This window comes from Podarcis melisellensis, assembly GCF_964234715.1.
Source record: "Podarcis melisellensis genome assembly, chromosome: 5".
Classification (NCBI taxonomy): Eukaryota; Metazoa; Chordata; class Lepidosauria; order Squamata; family Lacertidae; genus Podarcis; species Podarcis melisellensis.
Window position 1 is genome coordinate 15,420,927 of NC_138537.1, and position 26,155 is coordinate 15,447,081.

Here is a 26,155-nt window from a genome sequence, read left to right on the forward strand (position 1 = left end):
TTGTTAAATCCTTCCAAATCTAAAACATCCGTGTTTTCAAGAAGCAGCCAGTCCTTCAACCAGCAGAAAGCTGCTGATTCATAGTACAACTTTAAGTCTGGCAGGGCAAAGCCCCCTCTTTCTTTAGCATCAGTTAATATCTTGAACTTAATTCTGGGCTTTTTGCCCTGCCAGACAAATTTAGAGATATCTCTCTGCCATCAGTGCTGGATTTCTGTATAAGCTAAGCAAAATCCCTTATTTTGGCTGCTGATCCCTTATTTTCGAGACTGCTGGCCCCTTATTTTCAAATCTGTAAGTTGACATCTATGGTCTACTCTGACTGGTAGCAATCTCCCAGTGCTTCAGAGAGTCTTTCCTATCTCTACCTGGAGATGGTGCTGATTGGACCTGGGACCTTCCACATTCAAAGCAGATGCTGTACCACTAAGTTATGGTCCTTCCCCAGATTAATACATGGGATTGTTCCTGGATTCAACATTGTCATGGAAGGCTCAGGCAGTCTCAGAGGCTAAGAGTGCCTTTTTTCCAGCTCTAGCTGGTTCACCAGCTATGGTCTCTTTCTGAGACAACTTTGGCTGCTGTGCTCCATATTTCAACTTCCAGATTGGATTACTGCAATGTGTTCTTTGTGGGGCTGCCCTTGAAAAGGACTTGGAAATGGCAGCAGCCAGAGTACTGGCTGGGGTTCCCTCCAGATCTCATATAACCCGTTTTAAAACAGCTGCACTGGTTGCCAATTCGTTTCTGGGTCTAATTTAAGGTACACACTTTAGTCTTTAAAGCCCTAAATAACCCACTGTCTCCTTTTTTATAGGCCCTCTCAGATAACACTAGTGAAAGGGGCTACATAGAAAAAGCAAGTACCGGTACTCAGTTCTAAAAATATTCAGATTCTAGAATAAAAAGTCATTTTTATGCAGCCTTGGTTAGATTTTGTTTTGCTTTTTTCCAGGGAGTTGAACTGCTGAACTAGTAGCAAAAAAACCAAGGTTTCAACCATTAATTTCTATATTTCGAAGTGGAACAGACATTTTTCATTTCACTGTCCCTTTGAGGCTTTCGTGAAGTTTGAATGGCTTGTTTTGTAATCTAATTAAGCATCTGCCCAAACTACTTGCTTACGTCCAGCACTGCTGAACATTAGTTGGCTGAAATAAAAGGTTATTGCCTCAATTACTTTGCATTTTCAGTTCTAAATGGCCTCTGTTGTTTCAAAATCACCAGCACCATCTGCTGAAGGAAATCGTGAAATACACCCCCCCCCCCCCCAAGATTGTAATTCTGGCAACTGTAAACCAGTTCCTTTGAGGGGTTTAATTCACTTCAGTTTCCAGCAGGTTCTGAGCAAACTATGAAGCTGGGAAACCATTTTTGTTTTGCTCTAATCACTAATGAATTTCCCTTTTGAAAAGGTTCTTTTTAGAGGACTCATAAATGTGACATGCATGTAACAGGAAAAGCTCTCAGGTAACATTCCTCAATGGAAAGCTTCAATACTTTTAGAAATACAGTGCCCCTAGAGTTGTTAGGGTCCCAGCACAGCTGTGCAAATTTGCCTGCAGTCCTAAACAGATTGAGACTGCATATACACCACATACGTACAAGCACATTTGAAGCAAAAAAAAAAAATCCTGGAAACTGTAGTTTACCTATAATAGAGCTATAGTTCTCAGCACTCTTGACAAATTGCACTTCCCAGGATTCTCTCTGAGTGGGGGGGGGGGGTTGGAGAATTCCTGCTTTTAATATACAATCATAGGAAGGATCTTGGAAATAATCTATTCTATGGACTACCTCATTTCAGGATCTGTAATGCAGGATGCAACTATAGCAGCCTTCCCCAGCCTGGTGTTTCTTCTGAAATGATGAAGCTGAGCTCCAAGACATCTTAGAGGTCACAAGGTTGGGGAAGAGTGCCTTAAGGAGTTGGAGTCCTCTGCACACATATCCTAGGACCTAGGCTTATTTCAGACTTAAAATGTGGCTTGGAAGTCAGGGCTGGGGAACCTGTGGCTCTCCAGATGTTTTGCACCACAGTTCCCACCAGCCCCAGACAGGATAGCCAATGGTCAAGGAAACGTATAGTTCAGCAACTATTTATTTGTCATGAACTGATAAACTGTACTGTCATAAAACTGTAAGCAAGGATATATCAACAAGAATAAAATCAACAAAAGAGCCATAAAAACATCAAATGTACAGTGAGTCAGACTCTTGCATTACCCAAGGGGCTCACTGCGCACATTATCTTCTTCATCACCACTCATTGTCTGCCACCCCCCTGAGGAGAAGACAATCAACATTCCCAGTGGGCTTCACTGACCTAAATTCCCCTTTTAAGTTTCAACTCAGTGGAGTCTGGTGCAGCCCAGCACTTGACTCACACCCCCTTGGTTTTTTAAATGGAGACCCTCGTAATCTGATTGCAGGAGTAATTGGGGGAGCCAACATGGGGTATAAGACAGACTTCTGAGGGAGCCTGTTGTGCGAGGTAAACACTTAAGCAGACAGGCAAGCTAAGCACCTGTGCAAATTAAGTAACCACTATATTTCGTTTGAGTATTGAGATAAGAGAGATGTTAAGTTTTATCTGTTTAAAGCATGTTTAGCCTGCTCTTTAGAGTCGACTCACACTCCAAGCATGGCTTGCAAAAATAAATAGTAAGAGAGTACCTGCCCTAAAGGTTTTATGAAAGGAATGACACACAAGAAAAATAGGGTATGGGGGAAAGGAGCAAGCTTAGGCACCAGTTCTTATAACTGATTAACTCAATTAACTGATTATACAGTTAATTGAAAAAGAAACACCAGCGCACTTTCTGCCGACGGTTCACAACAAAGAGTTTGGTTAATCTCAGAATCAACTGCCAAAGTCCTTGTCCTAGTGGAATCCGTTCAAGCAGAGGCGGCCTCTGGCCAGGCACCCACAAAATGTATGGGCACTGCTATTCAAATGGTGCCTTGTGATCGATTATGCAATATTTTATTCAACTTGGCACCCTACCTCTGACCCAAGAGTTGCTGCGTGCGTGGCTAACTATGTTTATTAAATTTCATCCGAGGATCACAGAGCAGTTTAGAAGATAAAAACACAAAAATATATAACATAGTAACAAAATTACATAACATAGTGGGGTGTTTTTCTAACACTATTAAGAACCCTGAGCTAGATTAATGTCCTCAAACGTTTGTGCCAACCTACTGACACTCCACAAAGCTTCTTAACCATTTTCGTATGAAAAAAAGATGGGGTGCTGCTGCTCTCCTAACCCACTAACTACCAGCACGCTTCAACACAAGAGCCCAGGCAAGAGCCCAGGCTTTCTGATCCAAGCCGCTTTCCGTACCGCTTCCGGGCAAAGCCGAGCACATGCTACGAAGCGCCCACACGTGTACGAAAAGTCCTGGCTCCGCCGCGAGTTGGCGCAGGCAGATGACGATCACAGACGCCGTAAAAGTGTAGACGTCCAAGATGTGGGAGGGAGGCGGGGGCGGCGCCGTCCTGGAGGCAAAAGCCGTCACGTGGCGTAGAGACCGGCGCGTAGGTCCGGGCTCGCGCCTTGCGTGGGTGGGGCGATAAAGCGGCCAATGGCGAAGGAGGATAACCTGTACCCGATGTGGGCGGGGCTGAGGGGATTTTCTTCCTCCCTCCTTTAAATTTGGAACGTAGGGCGCGCGCTCCCTTCACGCCTAGGGGGATTCCCCCCTCCCCTTCCCGCTCTCTCTCTCTCCCTCCCTCCTTTTCTCCACCCACACGCCTCCCTTTACGGCTGCTCTGCGCGTGCGCGTTGCTGCGACGCTCTTCCAGTCTTTCCCTGCACCGTGGGAGGTAAGTGCTGGCTCCTGACGCGGGTGCGTGCGGCGCCCCCTCCCCCCCCCCCTTAGTCCCTCCGCTCAGCCGTTGGCGGGCCGCTTGGAATCCTCTCAGGCCAACGGCGAACCGGGCCGGACTGGTCTGGTGCAGAGCCGGGTCCGAGGCGGCCGGCGCCTTCCCCTCAGGCTTCTCCCCGGCGCCGCCTGCTCTTCCCACGAGGCGGCCATGCGGGGCGCCTCCCTTGGCGGGAGAGATGGGGGGGGACTCGGGGCTGAGGAGATGGAGGAACCGGGGGGCGGGGGCTTGAATTTCCCAGGCCAGCGGATCGTTTGCTCAGCTCTGTTTCTCTCATTACCCGCTCTGTGAGGAAAACCATGTTCTGCTGACTCTTCCCCCCCCCCCCCATAATAGCGGTGTATGCCGCGGGGAAGCTGCGGTGCCCTCCGTGGAGTCGGATGGGGTCCCCAAGGGTCATCCATCCCAACCCCTTTGCCGCGCAGGATAGCCAGGTAGATAGCGTTGGGCCTACACCACCTCATATCTCTCACACACAGACCCCGACCAACCTGGTTAGGAGCTGTTCGCAGTCCCAGGAATATCTTGGGGGGCGGGGGTCGCATCTTCTCCACCCATGATGGCCTTTTGCTTCTTGGTCACGAGTGTTTAGAATTACCCAAGAAGGAAAGGCAGCCATGTTGGTCCCCAAGAAAACGGCTAGAATTCATAGTCGTCGTCGTCTTTGGCGATCACTCGTAGCTGAGGAAGATTGTCTTCCATAAACACGGTTTTAACCGTGAGCTCGTAAGTGACTGTGGAGGCCAATTCTAGGGCCATCGCAATTAGGACTAACCAAGATGAGAAAACGCCCTAATAAAGATACTGCCCTATTGCGGATTTTGGAATGTGTTTTGGGGGGTTTAACAGGTAGAGGAGCTCCTTTGGCCATTGTTTTCCCACATTGGTTTCCCCTTTTGGTGGCTGGGTAGGTCAAAACGTGGCCCTGTGTGCTCAGTGTGTGAGTGAGAGAGTAAGAGAGTGCACCCCTACTAAGCTTCCTTGTTCCTCTTAAGAATTGATGTGTAGGGTCTGTCCAAAGGTCGTTTAGTCAAATCTTCCCATACCTAGTACACCATCCCCCTCTGTTGAGCAATAGTGGGCACCCAGATACCTTTAGGATGCTCACAAACTCTTCCTGAGAGTAATCCCGTTCGGCATGCAGGGTAAAATAAGCTCTGTATCTGTTCAAATTCCATTCTCTTGTGAGAGTTTTAGTGATGCAGCAGCCCCATCTGCTTTTGCTTCAGCTGCCTAACGCCTATTTGCTGCATTCCCTACACCCTTACAGCTTTTAGACAGTGATGAAACAGGTTCCTGAGATCACTAAATGATAAGTAGACTTGCTTCGGTTGCCAGAATTATGAACCACCACAAAATGCCTACTGTAAGCACCCTATATTAGTTATCCCTTTGCTCTTTCACATCACCTCTCCCCATGCACTTCATTTCTGGCTTGAGGGTAACTGCTGTGATTGTAATATCATGAAATGGCTGTAGTTGTTGCCAAAAAGGCACTTCTGAGAGATGCGATTCTTCATGCTGCCGCAACCATCCTGTAGTAAGAAGCCCCATTCGCTGGTAATTGCTCAGTTGTATACTCCACCATACAATCAGAGTGTGTGGGAAACATGCTACAGTTATGATTGCTGTGGTGTGTAAGGGTAAAGGGACTCCTGACCATTAGGTCCAGTCGTGGACGACTCAGGGGTTGCGGCACTCATCTCGCTTTATTGGCCAAGGGAGCCGGCATACAGCTTCCGAGTCATGTGGCCAGCATGACTAAGCTGCTTCTGGCAAACCAGAGCAGCACACAGAAACGCTGTTTACCTTCCCGCTGGAGCGGTACCTATTTATCTACTTGCACTTTGACATGCTTTTAAACTCCTAGGTTGGCAGGAGCAGGGACCTAGCAACGGGAGCTCATCCCATCATGGGGATTCGAACCGCCAACCTTCTGATCGGCAACCCCTAGGCTCTCTGGTTTAACCCACAGTGCCTGTAGCTCTCACCAAATAGGAGCTGGCATTTGCCAGCAAAATACTGTGTTCATGTTTGAGTCGAGTGTGGGACAGTAACGCTCAATCTTCAATAACCCTCCAAAATGCTATTCCACAGCTTCAGAAACCAAATTTATAAATCTATTGTCCCAGTTTATAAATCTTGTAAAATTTGCATTTCTTATAAATCTTGTAATTGTAATTTTGCATTCCTTGTTACCATTGTCTCCTGCAACTTTTCTCTTCCTCCTCTACCCGTGTCCTGGCTGAGCCATAACATGGCAGTTGGGATCCCTGAGAGTAAAATATTGCCCTTCCCATCCCATATTGCAGTCTTGAGCTAGCATTTTTAGGATGTGTACTCAGTGACCACAGGGGACAGCTATTCCATTTCACAACTCCGTCGTACTTGCAGTGAAGGTGGAGAATGTTGATATGTTCAATGCTGGACTGAGCATAGTACTTTCTGTAACATGGTTCATTATATTTGAAGTATGGTTTGTGTTCATCTGCATATCTATTTATAACACTCTTAAAAATACAAATACTTTTATTATTTAACTGATACATGAAATAACTGAATTTATTTCTAAATTTTATAGTATTTGCCAGAACACACTACATACTATGGCTGATGAAGTTGATTTTACCACTGGAGATGCTGGTGCTTCTGCCACCTATCCTATGCAGTGTTCTGCACTCCGCAAAAATGGCTTTGTGGTGCTGAAGGGACGTCCCTGCAAGATTGTAGAAATGTCAACTTCGAAGACTGGCAAGCATGGTCATGCAAAGGTAATTGCTTGGTAGAGCTTTCTTGAGTTTTACTTCTGTTCTGGTATGCCAACATTGCTCTTCAATGAATATTAGTTTACTAATATTAACATCAGATTTGCCAGGTGCGTGGCCCAGTCTTACTTAACTTGTCACTATCTGTCCTCTCCTTGTAGTGCAAGTCTAGCTGGCTGTCCTAGTATAAGGTTTCTGACTTGGGTGGCATTCTCTGCTAGGGGAGAGTATGAAAAGTGAGTCCCTCAATATAGTGCACACTGTTTGTTAGTAAATTTGCAACCTTTCTAGATACCTTTGTCTGAATGATGTATCTGATTCCAAGTGGTACGACTGGTTCAATTCAGACATTGCATTCTTATTCTCCAAATCATGGTTTGGAGGATTACAAACATCCTGGAAGCTCATATGCTCCTCTCTAGTTTTGCATCACAAATGGAGGGAATCTGATGGTGAGGGTAAGAAGGGAATCAGTACAGATCTGCAGCACAACCTTGTGAATTTAAGTCAGAAAATTGAGGTAGCTTGAGTTACTCAAGCCTCTCTTGGAGCTTGTGTAATTTGTATCTAAGCACATGCTTAAGTTCAGAACTGTCGCCATACGCAAATATGATCTTAATAGTTCTTCAGTAAGATATCTCCTTGGTAGAAGGAGTGTTAGAGGTGATGGGCATGCATAGATGACTTGAATCTAGGTAGTTAGCATAGAAGTTACATCCAAACATCAATTTAAATGCTAACTTTTGGTTACAGAAAACTATGTCTCAGAATTCTAAGCTATTTGTGGAGATGGGTAAATCATTCATGACTTTTCTCTCCTGAAGTAAGATACTGTACTGTATAGGCTAGCCCAGCCTTTCTCAACCTTGGGTCCCCAGATGTTGTTGGACAACAACTCCCATCATACCTGACCACTGGTCCTGCTAGCTAGGGACGATGGGAGTTGTAGTGTAGTTGTGTAGAGACAACTCTTCCCAGAGCTCAGTGCCTCCTTAACTGGTTTTGGGTCAAATGTTGCTGAAGGCTGCCAAAAACAGCTTTGAGGGTCGAATGCAGGATTCAGGCCATGTGTTTGACTGTCTTGTTCTAGTCAATCATAGACTGTAATTTGAGTATCATTATATGTGGCTTTTCCTTACAGAACTGTTCCAGCTTTAGTCTCTGGGTGGATGCACATGAATTACTGTTCATTGCTTTCTATCTCCCCCCACCTACCCCAAACATTGTTCTTGGAACATACTGTTCTTGGTAGCCTAAATATATGTGCATGAACATTTTCCTAGGTCCACCTAGTTGGCATTGATGTGTTCACTGGCAAAAAATATGAAGATATTTGTCCTTCCACTCACAACATGGATGTTCCTAACATCAAGAGGAATGACTATCAAGTAAGTCTATATTTTAATCTATACAAATAGAAAGTCCCTTCTGGGCATAGCCTGATGTCCTATGAAAAAACTATGCTTCCTTAATTAAAATTCCACGCCTTAAATTACTTAGCCTTCCAAAGGACCCATTGAAATGAGCTGGGTTTTGCAATCTCATACCTCTGACATCCCATTTCCAGTCAAATACTTAACCCTTGGTGCGGCCACTGGACAACATAAAATGCCATCATTAGAGGGAGTGATTATTACAAATGCCATCAAATCATTATGAATTGATTTTGTAGGATAGGGGCCACTTGAACATGCTAATATAAAAGATGGGATACACATAGACTTAATAAAAAAGTGGCCCTAAATATTCCCCTTGTTGATGAATTGTTTGTCAGACTAAAAATTTTGTGCAATTTTGTTGTTCAGTTCCTTGCTTTGATGTATATGTTTAAATACAGAGCATAGTGTACGTTAGTAGAACTATCTTCAGATACTTTGCAGTACTATGAAATATCTCATGCTGGGTTAATATGGTAGCAATTTCTTCAATAGGTTTTGCTATAAAATATTCAGGAATATTAGAAGCAAATTACATTTGCAGAACATCTGCCAATAGCAATATTTGGAACCACATATAAAATTATTTGACAGTTTTAGATCATCTTACTATATTTTTCAGTTTCAAAGCTGCTTTTGCTAGAAAGTGCTACTGAATAGAGCATTTTTAACTTTATCCCTTTAGTGACTAAAGCTGTGATTCACACTGAATAGATCCTGAGCTAAAAAACGGTTGAAACTGGGTTCTGTGTATTAGAAATGTGCAAGGTTGTTCTTCTGTAGCAGTGGTTCTCAAACGGTGTGGTGTGCCACATTGATATAGCAGGAGACAATGGCAAGTGTGGCAGAAAGATTCCAGGACAGTCAATACATATAATTTGTGAATGATTCATATTCTCATGTAGCTGCATTGTTTTATACATTTTTATTCTGAAAGTGTGGCCCAGAGAAAAAAGTTGTGAAAACCACTGGTCTATAGCAATCGGAAGCAAAATGCTAAGTTCAGAAAGCAGCGCCCATATGGCTCAATGCCAATACTTTTGACTGAACTTCATGCAATTATGAATAAAATTGAATTGGCATTGTTAATTTCTTGCAGCTGATCTGTATACAGGATGGGTATCTCTCTTTGCTGACAGAAAGTGGTGAAGTTCGTGAGGATCTGAAGGTGCCAGAAGGTGAACTAGGCAAAGAAATAGAGGGGAAATATAATGCAGGCGAAGATTTCCAGGTAAAATCTCAGTGGTTTGAAAAAATCTGGGGTTTTATTTTTCTTAAGACACCCAAGTTACCTTGAAAGTACTTTATTGCTGCTAACGGTTGATCTAAAATAACTTCCTGGGCCTTATTTTAATGGGGAGAAAAGAAAGGGGGATAAAGTAGAATTAGTTTTCTATTCTGAAATAATAAATGGCTTATCTCTTGTAATTGCAGTTGGTTTTTTCTTCATATTATTTATTAGACTTTTTAATTGCTTACCAACTGAAGGTCTCCAAGCAACTTGCAACACATTTAAAATAGAAATACATTATACCTTCAAAGCAGAACGTATCAGCCATGGGAAGCTTTGGCATCACACTAGTAACAAAAACCAACATGTAAATCTTGTTTAGTCGTGTCCGACTCTTTGTGACCACATGGGCCAGAGCACGCCAGGCACTCCTGTCTTCCACTGCCTCCCGCAGTTTGGTCAGACTCATGTTTGTAGCTTCGAGAACACTGTCCAACCATCTCATCCTCTGTCGTCCCCTTCTCCTTGTGCCCTCCATCTTTCCCAACATCAGGATCTTTTCCAGGGAGTCTTCTCTTCTCATGAGGTGGCCAAAGTATTGGAGCCTCAGCTTCACGATCTGTCCTTCCAGTGAGCACTCAGGGCTGGTTTCCTTAAGAATGGATGCGTTTGATCTTCTTGCAGTCCATGGGACTCTCAAGAGTCTCCTCCAGCACCATAATTCAAAAGCATCAATTCTTCGGTGATCAGCCTTCTTTATGGTCCAGCTCTCACTTCCATACATCACTACTGGGAAAACCATGGCTTTAACTATACGAACCTTTGTTGGCAAGGTGATTTCCCTGCTTTTTAAGATACTGTCTAGGTTTGCCATCGCCTTTCTCCCAAGGAGCAGGCGTCTTTTAATTTCGTTACTGCTGTCACCATGTAAATCTAGTGGTTCCTAAGTAGCTAAGTACTGTAGACCGCCTGTTTTTCAAAAGCCAAGCCATGGTCCCCCTACTTTTGAAAATGTAACATTTGTTACGTCAGTGGTGACACCATACCCCCCAAAATGTCCCAGCTCAACTGTGATGCGCGTTTTCTGGACCACACTCCTACACAAGAGCATAGCCCTAAAAAAATGAGATGTCCTGAGCAGTTGATGAGCCATGGACCCGCTGGATGGGTTATGCAGACCTCTAATTGGGAACCACTGTCTCATTTTGTCAAATACGTGGTGGCAAAATAATTACATGGAAATGATATCAGTGCCCTCCTAAACTAGATGATCAGGATAAGTTAAAGTTATATTCCTCAGCTTGTCTTTATTATAAATACTTCCTATTTTTCAGCTGAACTCAAGCTGCTACTATTTTAGATTGGCTTAATTATGTGCTTTGTGATTAGTGTTTTCCTGGGAGGTTGACTAAAATGGGAATACTGGTGCTAGAACTCAACTATTGCCATCACTACACTTGTTGTAAATGTAATAGCTGTTTTGCATATCCTAATAATGCTTTTTCTCTCTCCTTTAGGTATCAGTCATGTGTGCAATGAGTGAAGAATGTGCTGTAGCCATAAAACCTTGCAAATAGGACCATCTGGATTTGAGCAGCTGCTCATATCTCAGCAACTGCAGATTTCTTATTTTAGTTCTAATTATCACCAAAGCTATAACCTTCACTAGCAACCTCGTGTCTTTGTTTGAAAATAGTGCTGGCTAATGTTGCAAGCCATTTGGCAATATTAAAATTGCTGAAGTTCAAGTGCTTACAGGAATGGCAAGGCAGTCAAAATTGTCATTTTAGATCATGAGGTATTAACTAGTATGCTTTGCTCGAATGAGACTGTATAGCAGTGCCAATACCAAGGTAGTACTAAGTTTGGGTTTAGGTAAGAATAGTGTTTAAATACAACATTTTAAACAAATGCGAATAACCACTTTTATCTTAAAATATGGTGAAATGTGGCTTGCACTGAACTGTGAATAGTCATTGAGCTGGAGACAAGGGAACTCATGTGATCAAAATGCCAGTGCTGATGGCCATGTACAACAAACTTATATCTGTAGTCTTGCTGGCTGGCTCACTCTTAACATGTCACCATTTGCCTGTGATGCAAACATCCAGAATATTGGATGCTTTCATACTCTGGTTAATAGTGCACAAAAGCTTGGGGGTGGGAGGGAGGGAGAGGAGATTCACTAGAGGCCTTTGATTTCAACATGGAGTTCAGCCACTCTTCTAGTTTAAAAGAAGGGAATGCCTCAAGTGTTTCAGTATTAGGCATATTTGTTTTTGATTTTAACTCTTTAGTTTTGTAGCACAAATAGACTTTTTGACTTTTTATTACTGGATCAAAAGTGCACATACTAGCTTGTATAAAGGCTTAATATGAGCCTGGTTTCACGCAACTGAAATTAGGTCATGGGTTGTACAGTCCCAAAAAGAACTATGACAGAGTGCTCTATCAAGTACAAGAACTTCAGTGCTGTGTTAAAGAGTCACTCTGACTCACAATCTACTTGTGCAAGACTTGATTACACTGAACAGGCAAATGCCTAATCGCTAACAGACAATTTGTCTACATGACCTTCAACTTTGTAAGATCATGCTTCTTCATTAGCATTTTGCGGGACACCAACTTAACTTAAATTTGCCTTAAATATTGGTAGCAACTGACTAACTTGAACTAGTGACTGGGTTCTTAAAACGTGCTTAGTTCATTACTGGCAGCTTTTTGTGTGCATAGGAAACAGGATTTTGAGCTTCAGTTAGGAATATGGTTGCCCTTTAATCAGTGAAGTTAGTTAGACAACAGGTGTAAATGAACTGCATCAGGGTCTAGTGGTGGGCTCTATATTATAAGTATCTATGCAGAGAAGGGGCACAACGCAGATTGATTTGGCAATAAAAACTCGAACAAAGCACAGTCTTGATGTGGTAGTAAATAACTACATATTTCAAGATCTAGGGCTACTGGAAAGCTGAAGGATTTTAGCATATTTAGTCTAATCATGTGAGTGTTTCTAGATAGTTGATTCTCCAATAGTCATGGTTTGAATGAGAAGTCCCAGTTTGAAACATGGACTCAGCTAGTATCATTAGTCATGAATGTGAACAGTTTTGAGAAGTAAACTGGTGTCATAGTATCTGAAGAGTCCTACTAACATCTTAACTGCTTGCATCATCTTAAGGACGTATGCAGCTAAAATGTGTAGAGGCAGGTGGCTTTTGGAAATGTGTTACTGAAGTGCCCTCTTATACTTCAGAAAACATACTGTCTTAATTTCAACTTGACTTTTAGCAATCTGGAACCACAGAATATCTAGACTAGATGGGGGGGAAATCTGCTACGTGGATCTGTATGGCACTCTTTTGCATACAGGTTTTGCAATGTCATTTCACCAGTAAAAACTACAGTATTTACAATAAGACAATAGCAAAGCCATTTCATTAGTAGAGAGCAGTCTCTGCAAACCCACCAGGTTTACAATAAACTAACTTTGCTAATAAAAGCTTAATACTGTATCTTTCAGGTTATTTAAGCTATTTCAGGGTAATCATGTTTCTCTAAATTCACTTTTAAATGGTTTTTACTTCATAGTTGGAACAAAATGTATTTTGTTGGAGCAGGTGGAAGCTCTTCTAACAAGCTGTAAGCCAAAATTAAGGCTGTTGATATGAGCAACTCAGTCCTGCTGCTGTTCTGTAATGGTGCAAGCTTTCTTGTTTGGGTCCATTGATGTTTTGTTCAGTGTGCTGTAGGTTCTCTTGCCTCAGATGTTAGGAACTTCTTTTTTAAAACCCAACTTTACCTCTTGATGTGTTGTTGTGTCTTTGTTCAACAAAACCACTGCTAGTTGAGCCATGACTTGAATATACTCTTCTCAGGGCTGCTCTTGTGAAGAATTGAAAGAGCTTAAGTTGATTATTTTAACAAAGCTGCTTGAAAGTCTTACAGGGTTTTGTATTCCATAAATTTATAGCATGCCTATGATGCAAGTAGAGTTGAACCTTAGTCTAACACAGTCAAACATTGTGACCAAGCTATTCTAGTGACTAGATGACATGTTTGACTGCAGTAAGCTTTAAGTATGGAAATGTTGGCTGTGTCTGGAAACTTTCATAGAACAAGCTGTGCTTAAACATTTTATCCTGTGTAAAGCATATGACTCTCATACATTATACTCACATTTCCACAGTACAACTCGGACAATGATCTCTGTGGCTTTTATTTACATTGTTTTATCTAGGTCTTGTAGTGAACGCTCATGATCAGTGACTGTTACATTAACATATAATTGTAAACAACGTGTGGGGAGAAGGGGTTTTTGTATTTGCCACATACGGTAGCTCAGACAAGTATGCAATATACCTACTGGCTAGCAAATGGATGCAGTGTTTATTGTACAGGAGTGACTTTTGACTTTAAAAGCAAAACTTGAAAGGTTTGTATTTTTTCTGCATTTCTGTAATAGCGTATTCATGTGTTAAGAGTTCTTGGCTTTTAACGACTGTTTTATTGAAAAGTTTGAATTATGATTTGGATCACAATGAGAATAAAGTTTGAACCTAAGTGCTACTCTTGACTTTTTTCCCTACAACGTCTAATGAATGCCTTGTATATGCACTTCCACAGATTATGAATTCTATAAGGACGTGACCCTACTGTAGTTTCCTTATTAAGCATACGTCATTCATCACTATCTCATTTGAAAAGGATGGCTGCTGTTGATTGCCCAATAAAAACTGACCTGAGCAAATACATTTGCTTGAACAGCACGAAGGTGCCCAATATTTCTTCCATTGTAAAACAAGGTTTGGGGAGGACCTGACACCCAAAAGCTAAAACTGATAATATCTGCCACATTGCAAAGAGGGGAGAGGTTTGGGGTTGGAAGGGGCTTCTTCAACCCCTGTAATGTAGTCCACTGTTACTTCAAAGGTGGGAAGAGAGATTTTTGGCCAGCTAGTATTTGGGGTCGTCATACATCCAGAATAGTTTCCCGGTGGAAATCAGTCAAAATATCCAGGAGAATCCTAAGCAGGAAACCTTTTTAAAATAATAATGATTGTGTTAATTTAATTTGGTTTTGATTTGTTAATTGGAAAATTTAAAAATTGTTTGAAATATGGCAACCCTAAATAGTACTTGTCTAATTGGGAGGCGCTTTTCCAAGAATAGCTTGCCTGCATAAAAATGCAGTGTGTGTTTGTGGTGGAGCCTTGTGGCATTTCCACACTCATAACAGACTACGGGTTCCAAAAAGCCTACAGCGATTGTAGGGAACCTTGGGAAGAGATGTCGCTCGGAGGTAGAGCCTCGCTCGGCATTCAGAAGGACTCCAGTCCCAAGCCTCTCCACCCGGGGCTGCGTATGCCCCCTGTCTATTGCCCTGGGAAGCTGTTTCCAGTCGGTGCTTCCTCGCGCTCCTTGGGTTTCTTATTTCTATTGATTAAACTTGAAAACCCCTCAAAATAAAGAAGCGCAGAGACACCAGGACCCACCGGCCGGACTCTGTCAGGCAGCTTCCGGTGTGCGCACGTTACCGGAAACGAGCGGGCGCGCGGCACCCGGAAGTATTACCCCTCTTCCCTGATCCGAGCGTCAACTCTTCCTTTATCCCTCGAGCGTGGTCCACGCTGCACGTCATTGCGTCACGGCGCGGATGTCTATAAAAGCGCGGCCGCGACGCTTCCGCCCTCCCTTTCTCCATTGCCTGGCCAAGATGGCGCCGGTGAGTTTCTGAGCCGGGCGGGATGTGGCGGGAGACACCCGTGGGTTAAAGGAGGGCAGGAAGGCTTCCCTGCTCACGCCTCTCTCCCTCGCCTGCTCCTTTCCGACACACTAGTAAGCCTTGCAGGGCTGTTGGGAGGCTGCTGTGTAGCTGTGACCCTAAACCCCCCTTACTTGGGAGTAAGCCCGTTGAATTCAGTAGGATTGCCTGTCGTGTTTGGCACTCTGAGTTCAGGGGCGCCACACACGTTTTGCAAGATCACGTACATAATGCGAAATAAGGTCTGGAGGACTCTTGTGAAGAACTCTCAACTCATTGCCAATTTTCTAATAAAGCCGACAGGTACCTCATTCACGTTGTCGTGCTTTTCGGGGATGGGTTTCTTAATCCTGTCACGCAAAGGGAAATGTTGCTAGATTGCAATTTGAGGTCATTCTTGATCATTGGGCCCCGCTGCCTAGGAGTCCAGCAACATCTGAAGGAAGGTCACCCAAGTTTGCTGCTCCAGCAAAAATGCATAGGACGTCCATAAAGGGACATGGGAAATCTTGAAAAGCCCGTGGATAAATAAATGTCAACTGGCAATAGTAAATGATGAGTGTCCCCAGTTCTGCATCTTGTGTATAACCACCACTTAACTTTAGGTATACAGTGGTACCTCAGATTAAGAACTTAAGTTGTTCTGGAGGTCCGTTCTTGACCTGAAACTGTTCTTAACCTGAAGTACCACTTTAGCTAATGGGAGCCGCCACTGCACAATTTCTGTTCTCATCCTGAAGAAGCAAAGTTATTAACCTGAGGTACTATTTCAGGGTTAGCAGAGTCTGTAACCTGAAGCGTCTGAGGTACCACTGTACATCTTAACATAAGGTATACATCGGAAGAAAGGGGAGCGGGAGCCCAATGCTATGATAGCCACAAATGAAGGAATGACACTTAATCCTGGTCTTCCATAGCACTTAAGTCCAATCTCCCCCTCCCAGGAGTTATTATTTATTAGATTTCTATAAACCCTTCATCGGAGGATCACAAGGTGGTTTATGATATAAAAACACAAAAATACATAGTAACAAAAACAATATGCCTCCCCCTCCCCCATTTTAAAAGACCATAGTGTTTAATTAGCAAAAAATTAAGGTGCTGTACATCGTTCTTCCTCTCATTGAATCCCAAGAACACTCAAAGGTAGGTTAGGCGAAGAGGTAGTTACTGGCCCAATCTCACCTAGTTAGCTTCATGGCTGAGTGAGGGTTTAACCTTAATCTCCCATATCCTAGTCTAGCATTCTAACCACTATATCACACTGGCTCCTAAGACCCTTGACTGCCCTGATGGGACAGATTCTGCCACCTCACAGGTCCTGGATATGGGCCCTTTGGATTCTAGTTGGTGCTTGTGGCAGAAACTGCTCTTGTTTGTTTTAATCTAAAATAGGGTAACAAAGTTGTCCCTAGCCCTTTGAGAGGAAAACAAAGTTAGCTATTAAAGAGCTGTTAATTCTTGTGCTTGCCGTAGTGAGGGTAGGTGATGAAATTTTGGTTGCTAATATATTTTCTGTGTTAAGTGAAAGTTACAGGATAAAGAATATTGGTTAAGTAGAGAAATATATTAAGGCATGTCTGATATATGAGGTATATATTTCCTCTGGACTATAATGATCGAAGATAAGGATCATAAAATAAATACTAACTTCAGGGGCATGTTTGGTTTTCTTTTAGCAAAAGGACAAGAAACTGAAAAAATCAACTTGCAAGTATAGCCTTGACCTCACCCATCCTGTAGAAGATGGAATATTTGATTCAGGAAATTTTGTAAGTAGTTCTGCTGTTCACACTTCTTTGGTCATGTTTTAATGGCAACATACATTGAAACTTAAGGAAGGAAAAAAAATCAAATGCTTGAGGTTTCTTTTAAAGGAAATTAAGTCTATGCATGTTTATAATAAAATTCATGATAAATAGTTGCCCTTTAGTCAAATCAGCCTATGGGTAAGAACTTGACTCCTACAACTGTAAATCATTCCCAGCCAATTAATCACATCCTGTTTTAATTCTTACTGCCTGCAATTACCTTTGCTTGTGCAGGGAGGTTTGGAGTTACAGACCTGGATGGGATAATTATTTAGCCTGGCTTAGTGACTATCATAATCCAGATGGTTTCCATACCAAATGACTATGTATCGTACCAATGTTTTGGTATCTTAAAATAAATATATATAGAGAGACAGATATTGTATGTTATGAATTACCGTATTTTTCGGCCCATAGGACGCACCTAGTTTTTTGGGGGGGGAATAAAGAAAAAAATTATTTCCACCCCCCCAGGTGCGGGGCGGGGGAAGCCTGAGCCCCCAGAACAGGCTGCTATCTGATAGCCGTGGGAGAGCTGCGCGAAGCCCAAAGCTTGGGGTGTGCTGAGCTCAGCACGCCCCAAGCTTCTGGGTGACAGCAAGGTCTCCGCAAGCCGTGGGAGAGCTGCGTCTTGCAGATAGCTTCCTGAAGCCTGCATTTGCCCCATAGGATGCACACACATTTCCCCTTCATTTTTGGAGAGGAAAAAGTGCATCCTATAGGGCGAAAAATATGGTACATTAATAGGAATATTTCTATTAATATTTCTATTCATTTTTCTTGATTCTTGCATGATTTATTTGCATTTTGTGAGTGTAATAATGGATTGTCTGGCTAGGGTCACTTCCCTAGTTCCACATCTAGGGCACCATTCCCTAGTGTTGCATTTTTTTTGTTTTTCTTGAATTAGGAACAGTTCCTGAAGGAAAAAGTTAAGGTCAATGGAAAAACTGGAAACTTGGGAAATGTAGTTCATATTGAACGCTTTAAGAACAAAATCACAGTGACATCTGAAAGGCAGTTCTCAAAAAGGTGGGTGTTCTTTCTTTTGTGTGGTGGGCTTTTCTTTCTGATTTTAGCTCAAACCTTGGGACACATAGCAAGAATTGTAAACAAATTTAGAATGTGGCTTTAGTTGAAATTCCCCAGTTAAGCTAACCTGAAGTAGTATCATTTGAGGCTGTTTATTATCTCATATCTTTAGCTTGTGTGTCTGTGCCAAACGCAAACTTGACACCTAAAGACTATTCGCAGTTCTGTTCTGGAATATCAGCTTTTGAAAGAGAACTGGAAGGTGAAGTTGGGCTATTTAATTTGCCCTATCTTCCTACAGTTGATTTCTTAACTAGTATGATATATTTGAAAGGAAGCTAATGGATTGCACTTGATTTCCAAATATGTGTTCTTAGGTTGTTGTTTTTTGTGGGAGAGCAGTGTAATATTTGGGCAATTCCTGGAGTGGCCTAGTTTTTGCCTACTCAATTGGTCACTCATAGGATCATATTAAACTGTCCCATGCCAAGTCAGGCCATTTACCTTTTTTCAAAGAGGGCCACATTTGATGCTTGAGGGCCAACCAAAGTTGTTGAGCTTTTTGGGATTTAACCCCAAGCAATAAGCTGCCACAGGGGCCAAATTAGGCTCTCAAACAGACTTTGCCTGGTCTAGGCTGATGGCAGCAGCACTCCAGGGTTTCAGAGACGGAAGCTCTCCCAGCCCTATCTAGAGATGCTGAGGGTTGAACTTAAGACCTTCTGTATAGGGGGCAGATTCTCTGAGCTATGGCCCTCATCCTTTGGTGAAATAAGTTCATCTTTTAAGGTAGATTGCATTAATACGGAGATTCATTTCATCACATGTAATAGTATTTATATAGCACCTCAGAGTTTCAGATTTTTTCATATAATTCTCAGCCTTTCAACAATCTTGTAAGGTGGGTCTGCTTGACCTGGTTGTAAAGGGGGCAGATAACAATAGTGGCTTGCCTAAGTCCATTCTGTGAGTTCATGACAAGCAACAAATTTCACCTGGGAACTTTCTGGTTCTGAGTTCAGTTTCCTATACGTGTCTATTCAGAAGTAATCCCCATTGGGCACCGTTAAAATTTCTCCCTTGTCTATAGAATTGCAAACTTAGGTGTTCTGCTAGGCTACGTCTTAAGGGTCAGATGCTCAACAAATAATCATTGTTGCTTTTTGCAGTCATCGACTGCTGTCTTGTATCACGTCTTTGTAAACGCTTGTGATCAAATTACATCATTCACTTAAAATCACTTGGCCTTTTGTGTTAAAGGTACCTTAAGTATCTCACAAAGAAGTATCTCAAGAAGAACAATCTCCGTGACTGGCTGCGCGTGGTTGCGTCTGACAAGGAGACCTATGAACTGCGTTATTTCCAGATCAGCCATGATGACGAAGGGTCTGAAGCCGAGGAGTAGAATAAGCTTTTATGTGGAGCATTGTCTTCCCTGGTGCACAGCGTGTACACATGAATCATCTATTTATGAGAATGAAATCATTTATTACCAAAGAAAAATTGTACACTGACTTTACTTATAGATTGCTGTGGGCACCTGGGATTTGTTGTTTCAAAAGTTTCATTAAAAGAGCCTCCTGATAAATTATAATCTGCAGTTCTCTTGTGGACATGAGGTTTTGCCTACGTTTCATTGAAATACATAACACAGTCACATATTTATGCTTAATGGCCACATCCCTGTAATCTGACTGACCAGTCCATTATACAGTGGTACCTCGGAAGAACTTAATTCATTCTGGAGATCCGTTCTTAACCTGAAACTGTTCTTAACCTGAAGCACCACTTTAGCTAATGGGGCCTCCCGCTGCCGCTGCACCTCCGAAGCACGATTTCTGTTCTCATCCTGAAGCAAAGTTCTTAACCTGAGGTACTATTTCTGGGTTAGCGGAGTGTGTAACCTGAAGCGTATGTAACCCAAGGAACCACTGTATAATTGTTCTAGTAGACCTAGAGTAAAACTTAAATCCATTCTTATTTCAAATTTTCACCATAGTCATACAGGACTAAATGCATAGTGTACTCATACATGATCTATTTAAGCAGTTTCTAGACTGCGCTCTATATATATTTAGAGATCTCCTGTGTAGAATGACTTCAGCCAATAATAGGTGGTTTGAAATAATCTGGTTAAGGCAGGTCAGTCAGAAACTAATTTCAGAAGAAAAGTCTTAGTCTTTCAGTTATGCTATTATGTTTGGCCAAAAGTCAGTTCCCTACAATGGTTATGCAAGCGATTTATTCTGCCTTTCCAGACAGCACCATGCATATAGCAAGAGCATTGTTGAAATAATTTTATGCAAGCCCTATTTATAATTTTTGGTAACCATACTTTCAAAAGTGAGTGGCTATCTGCAAGAGGGCCGTTTGCATTCATGATTATTCATTATGGGTGATGATCAGTGTTCATAACACTCAAGAATAGACCCATTGAATTCAATAGGCAAGTTGTTTAAGTCCATTGATTTACGTGGGTCAAGCATGACCCAGGTGGATGTCAGCCTTTCTACTTGTATTCAGCCTTCAATAACTCAAGGTGAGATATATGTGGCTCTCAGATGGCTTCCCTTTTCAGCACTGACCAGACCGGTGTGACTTCAGCAAGGTTGCAGCATTGCGTGCCTTCAAACCCTGATGATCTCACTGTTTCAACTTTAAAGATGATTTGCAAACAAAAAGAAAGCAATAATATTAATACAATTCCAGCAACAATGTTAAAAATGAGAAGATGTGTTTTTTTAAGATGTAGCAACATAAAACAATAGTTGCCGGACCTTGTCAACCTGGTGCCTTCAATATGTTTTGGGCTACAACTCACATCTGTAGTGGACACCCCAGTGCTCTCTGAGGCTGATGGGTGTTGTATTCCAAAGCAGCTAGATGGTGCTAGGTTGGCTAATAATAATAATAATAATTTACAATGGTACCTCTGGTTACGTACTTAATTCGTTCCAGAGTTCCGTTCTTAACCTGAAACTGTTCTTAACCTGAAGCACCACTTTAGCTAATGGGGCCTCCCGCTGCTGCACAATTTCTGCTCTCATCCTGAAGCAAAGCTCTTAACCCGAGGTACTATTTCTGGGTTAGCGGAGTCTGTGACGTGAAGCGTATGTAACCCGAGGTACCACTGTATTACTTGTACACCGCCCATCTGGCCGGGTTTCCTCGGTCACTCTGGGCAGCTTTCAACAGAATATTAAAAACATGATAAAACATCAAACATTAAAAACTTGCCTAAACAGGGTTGCCTTCAGATGTCTTCTAAAAGTCAGATACAGTGGACCCTCCGGACATGAACTTAATTCATTCTGGGGGTCCGTATGTACCCTGAAAGTCCGCATCTAGAGGCGCTGCTTCTGTGCACACGCATGGCACAATCAAGTGCTGTGCACACGCATGGCACAATCAAGTGCTTCTGCGCGTGTGTGCAGAGCGCTTCTGCGCATGCACGCACAGCAAAACCTGGAAGTATACACTTCCAGGTTTGCTGTGTTCGCAACCCGAAAGTTACGTTACCCAAAGGTACATCCTGAATTGTAGTTCAACAACATCGGGAGGGCCACAGGTTCCCCCACCTCCCAGGTAAGAGAGTTTGGATTTGATATCCCGCCTTTCACTCCCTTTAAGGAGTCTCAAAGCGGCTAACATTCTCCTTTCCCTTCCTCCCCCACAACAAACACTCTGTGGGGTGAGTGGGGCTGAGAGACTTCAAAGAAGTGTGACTGGCCCAAGGTCACCCAGCAGCTGCATGTGGAGGAGCGGAGACACGAACCCGGTTCCCCAGATTACGAGACTACCGCTCTTAACCACTACACCATACTGGCTCATATAAAAATCTATATGAGATTTTTGTTCCTCATCCACCAGATGGCTCTCAAGTCTCCAGTGACTGACTTACTATTCAAATATAATGTATGGGTAGTCCGTGATTATAAAAAGACTGGCTGTTCCGTTCGGGAACTCGCCTCTCCCAATAATCTCTTTAATAGACCTGAACATCCACGTAGTCTTTAGCACTGTTTTTATGTACACGCCAGTGAATTTATATTGCCGGTTTAAAATATTGGTTCAATGGGCTGCTAACAGTCTTCGCCACTAGCTGGCTGTATTGCACCACCATAATAATAATTCGGCAGAGCATGCAGCTTTAGAAGGGAATGTAAATGAACATCTCAGGCAAACAAGCTGGCATCTTAACACTTTTTGTACTCCCTTCCCCTCCCCCAAGAGCCATCTGGGTCTGAGAATTGCCCCACACACCTTGGTTAATGGGCGGCTCATTATTCATTGCAAAAGCTACCGTATAGCCTTTTGGAGGGCAAACAGAAGTTGCAAGTGAGCCTCTGAGTTCTTCAAAGCTCTTCTTTCAGTTAAGAATGTAAGAAGGACCCAGCTGGATTAGACCAAAAGCCCCATCTAATCCAGAGCTCTCTAGGCTAAGGTTACCAGACGTCCCCGTTTCCTGGGGACAGTCCCCAGATTTACAAATCAGTCCCCATACAAAACCAACTGAAGTTGAAATGTGTCCCTGGAAAAAATCTGGTAACCTTACTCAGGATAGAGGGTTTAACCAGTTGCCTATGGGAAGTCTGCAAGCAGGATTTGAGTGTTATAGCATGATCCTCAGCAACTGTTATTCAGGTACACTGCCTCTGGTCCTATAGGACATCATGACGAGTAGCCATGAATTTATCCCATCCCTTTCTAAAGCCATCCAAGTTGGCATCCACCACTGCATCTTGTGGCAGTGAGTTCCATAGCTCAACTGTGCACTGTGTAAAGGGCCTCCTTCCAGCTATTCTGGATCCCCATCATCCAGCAGTATGTTAAACCAAAGGAGCACCTAGTGCAAGACTTTTGGGGCAGATGTTTGGGGCTCCCCTGAGAATTCGCAGGAGCCCCCCCCCCCAACCGGAGTAAATGATGTATCACAGATTCTCATCTAAAGAATGGGAGCCAGCCCCCACCCCCATAGGACCAGCTGAACTAAGTGATGCTATGCACATTGAATTGAATATGGACTAAGCAGCTGAACTTTGGTCCCACTGAAATCAATGGGACACAATTTAGCCATGACTTTCACATAGCATGGGATAGGGTCATACAATTGGAAGGGACCAATTGTAGGCTGACCAGAAGAGGATGTGGCCCTTGGTCTGTAAAAGATTCCCCACCTCTGGTCTATTGTTAGATAAGAGCAGCACCCTGTTAATTTAAAAAACCAGGCTGGCAGGTGGAGGTGTGAGGAGGAAAACCAGGTGTGATGTTGGAGCCCAGAAGTGCAGTTTGTAACAGTCTTAAGAAGTAGCGTGGGAGGTGTCAGGCAGATGAAATTAAATGTGTTCCCTGCAGTGTAAAACAGGCTGCATTGACAGCTGCAGTGACAAAGAATCTGGTAGAAGGCGCTTGCAAAGTCAGGTGCCAGCTTGGTTGACAGTTTCCCTCCTGATGAGGTGTTTTTGGAAATCGCACATGGCTGCAGGCAGGATCTGGGCAGGGGAGATTTTTATTCTGGCTATATTGGCTTGACAATCTGGCTGGCCACTGTGAGAACAGGATGCCGAACTACATGGGCCTTTGACCTATCTAGCAGCACTTGTCTATTCTTGTATTTTTCCAGACCTCTTAAAGTAGTTTCAAAGAGGTTTTGCTTTTTGTGGTTTCAAAGTGGGGCTGTGCCTTGATGATAGAGCCATCCCAGCATCCAGATCGGGGTGGGGCGCATCCCAGCATCTACCATAGGGGTGGGGTGCACCGTGGGGCCTCCAGAGTCTGCAGCGGGCGGATCGTTTGGGCAGCGCGGAGCCTGCACTCCCCCAAGCCACCATGTCTCTCCCAGGAGAGAAGTGTGGCTCGCGTGCGCTGCAGGCCCCGCAGTGAGTACCACCCAGCATTTTGTCACCCCCCTCAGTGGTGACACTCTTGGCAGCCCACAAACCCCTTCCTCTGCCCCTGAATCCATTCTCCCAAGGTGCCAATTTTTGCATCTGGCTCCCAATCCACCGAGATGCCATTTCCTAACTGACTCACATTCAGAAGAACTCTAAGGCCACCATCGCACCCAAGACATCTGAAGGTATACTATAGGGAAGTGGGGTTTTTTTTTAATGTTTAATGTTTTATTACATTTTTTATATATATTGGAAGCCACCCAGAGTAGCTGGGACAACCCAGTCAGATGGGAGGGGTATAAATACTAAACTTATTATTATTATGGAACAGGACGTCCCTATTTTCATCGGAGAAATGTTGGAGGGTTCAACTCTCAGAGTGGTTTCACAACCAATCCCTTCTCTCAGGGAACCCTGGGAATCGTAGTTCTGTGAGGGTAATGGGGTCCCCTAACAACTCTCACAGGGACGCAGGTGGCACTGTGGTCTAAACTACAGAGCCTTGGGCTTGCCGATCAGAAGGTCGGCGGTTCGAATCCCCGCAATGGGGTGAGCTCCCATTGCTTGGTCCCTGCTCCTGCCAACCTAGCAGTTCAAAAGCACAAAGTGAAAGTAGGCAATTAGGTACCGCTCCGGCAGGAAGGTAAACGGCGTTTCCATGCGCTGCTCTGGTTCGCCAGAAGCAGCTTAGTCATGCTGGCCACATGACCCGTAAGCTGGCTCCTTCGGCCAGTAAAGCGAGATGAGCGCCGCAGCCCCAGAGTCATCCACGACTGGACTTAACGTACAGGGGTCCCTTTACATTTACCTAACAACTCTCACACTACAGACAGAGACTAATGGCAAGGGCTGAGGACACAGGAAATTGCCATATACTGAGTCAAACCATTGGTCCATCTAGTTCTGAATTTCTTACTCTAACTGGCAAAAGCTCACTAGGCTTTCAGATTGGCTACATTTCCAACCCTACCCGGATACGTCAGGGATTGAACCTGAGACCTTCTGCATGCAAGATGGACACTTTACCACTGAGCTGCGACCCTTCCCAAGAAGTTGTGTTGCCCTTTACATCCCTTGGGGAAGAATAAGCAAACGGCACTGCTAGTGGATGAAATATCCGGCCCATTTTCCTTTGTGTGCACGCTATCAGAAAAAAATAATATTGAGAAATGAGTGATACTATTTTTAATCTCCCCGCCCCCCTCCTTTTTGGATATTCAGCTACAATATGTACTTGAACCCAAGCCAACACAATGCAAACTCTCTGATTAAGCATCGCACCCCTGGAGCAAGGCAGACAATGCCCCCTTTGTTCTCCAGAGTGTATGGCCTGCTAGTCAGGCAACGTTTGTTTAGCCCACGTGTAACACAGTTTATCGTAACTCAAAAGCTCCGAAAACAAGAGGCCTACACACAGTGTTGCCGTTGTGCTGATAGGACTCGCTGAGAAATGGCCAATGGCCGCCTTTGTTGACCTTGATGTTTCCAAACCAATAGTTTTTAAAGGAAGCTTTGATTGTTTCCTGAGTCCTGTTCTTTTTTGCTGACTGATAAGGCAGTGGTTGGGGGGGGGTGTTGTTATTGGGGGTTTTTAAGCCTGCTTTGTTCACCGGCCTCCTCAGCTTTTCACATGCTTGAACGAAACGTCAGTGCCAGCAGGTGAATGATAATGATTAAAACGAAAACCAAAAATCAACAACTGGATTGTAATGGAATCAAAAGGGGGGGGGGGTGGAATGACTGTTGTTTAACCAAATTGTTTCCTCCCAACCACATTACTGTTCCGTTTGTTTGTTTGTTTGTTTGTTTGCTTGCTTGCTTGCTTGCTTGCTTGCTTGCTGAATTTTACAGCTGTGAAAAGGCAGTGGATTTCATACTAAGGACCAGCAGGAAAAGGATCTAAAACAAAAATGACAATATCATAAGAACATAAGTACAGTGGTACCTCGGGTTACATACGCTTCAGGTTACATACGCTTCAGGTTACAGACTCCACTAACCCAGAAATAGTGCTTCAGGTTAAGAACTTTGCTTCCGGATGCGAACAGAAATCATGTTCTGGCGGCGCAGTAGCAGCAGGAGGCCCCAGAAGCTAAAGTGGTGCTTCAGGTTAAGAACAGTTTCAGGTTAAGAACAGACCTCCGGAACGAATTAAGTACTTAACCCGAGGTACCACTGTAGTGTGTTACTGGGATCAGGCCAGTGGGCAAATTAGTCCAGCACTGTGTTCTCACATTAGTCAGCCAGATGCCTATGGGAAGCCCGAAGACAGGACAAGAGCACTCTCTGCCCTTGCAATTCCCAGAAACTGGCATTCATAGGCATTCTGCCAC

At 43.5% G+C, this 26,155-nt stretch overlaps 2 protein-coding genes across 3 annotated transcripts; both read left to right on the forward strand.

Moving 5' to 3' along the window:
• Positions 1 to 3,681: 3,681 nt before the first annotated feature.
• EIF5A2 (eukaryotic translation initiation factor 5A2) lies at positions 3,682 to 13,890 on the forward strand. 2 transcript variants are annotated; one of them, XM_081912363.1, is made up of 5 exons: positions 3,682 to 3,832; positions 6,474 to 6,663; positions 7,941 to 8,045; positions 9,193 to 9,324; positions 10,842 to 13,890. In XM_081912363.1, the coding sequence occupies exons 2-5, from the start codon at positions 6,499 to 6,501 to the stop codon at positions 10,899 to 10,901; spliced, it is 462 nt and encodes a 153-aa protein (XP_081768489.1). In that variant the 5' UTR covers positions 3,682 to 3,832; positions 6,474 to 6,498; the 3' UTR covers positions 10,902 to 13,890. The 2 variants fall into 2 exon arrangements, with proteins under 2 accessions (XP_081768489.1, XP_081768488.1); XM_081912362.1 differs by lacking the exon at positions 3,682 to 3,832 and adding an exon at positions 3,952 to 4,326.
• Positions 13,891 to 14,928: 1,038 nt separating this feature from the next.
• Positions 14,929 to 19,522, forward strand: RPL22L1 (ribosomal protein L22 like 1). The gene is made up of 4 exons (XM_081912511.1): positions 14,929 to 15,046; positions 16,765 to 16,857; positions 17,807 to 17,928; positions 19,189 to 19,522. The coding sequence occupies exons 1-4, from the start codon at positions 14,978 to 14,980 to the stop codon at positions 19,331 to 19,333; spliced, it is 429 nt and encodes a 142-aa protein (XP_081768637.1). The 5' UTR covers positions 14,929 to 14,977; the 3' UTR covers positions 19,334 to 19,522.
• Positions 19,523 to 26,155: the final 6,633 nt, after the last annotated feature.

Coding starts and splice junctions, on each gene's coding strand:
- EIF5A2 (XM_081912362.1), top strand. CDS start 4,235: ATGCCGCGGGGAAGCTGCGGTGCCCTCCGTGGAGTCGGATGGGGTCCC. Junction 4,327..6,473: donor TTGCCGCGCAGGATAGCCAG/GTAGATAGCGTT, acceptor TAAATTTTATAG/TATTTGCCAGAACACACTAC. Junction 6,664..7,940: donor GCAAGCATGGTCATGCAAAG/GTAATTGCTTGG, acceptor ACATTTTCCTAG/GTCCACCTAGTTGGCATTGA.
- RPL22L1 (XM_081912511.1), top strand. CDS start 14,978: ATGTCTATAAAAGCGCGGCCGCGACGCTTCCGCCCTCCCTTTCTCCAT. Junction 16,858..17,806: donor TATTTGATTCAGGAAATTTT/GTAAGTAGTTCT, acceptor TTCTTGAATTAG/GAACAGTTCCTGAAGGAAAA. Junction 17,929..19,188: donor GAAAGGCAGTTCTCAAAAAG/GTGGGTGTTCTT, acceptor TTTGTGTTAAAG/GTACCTTAAGTATCTCACAA.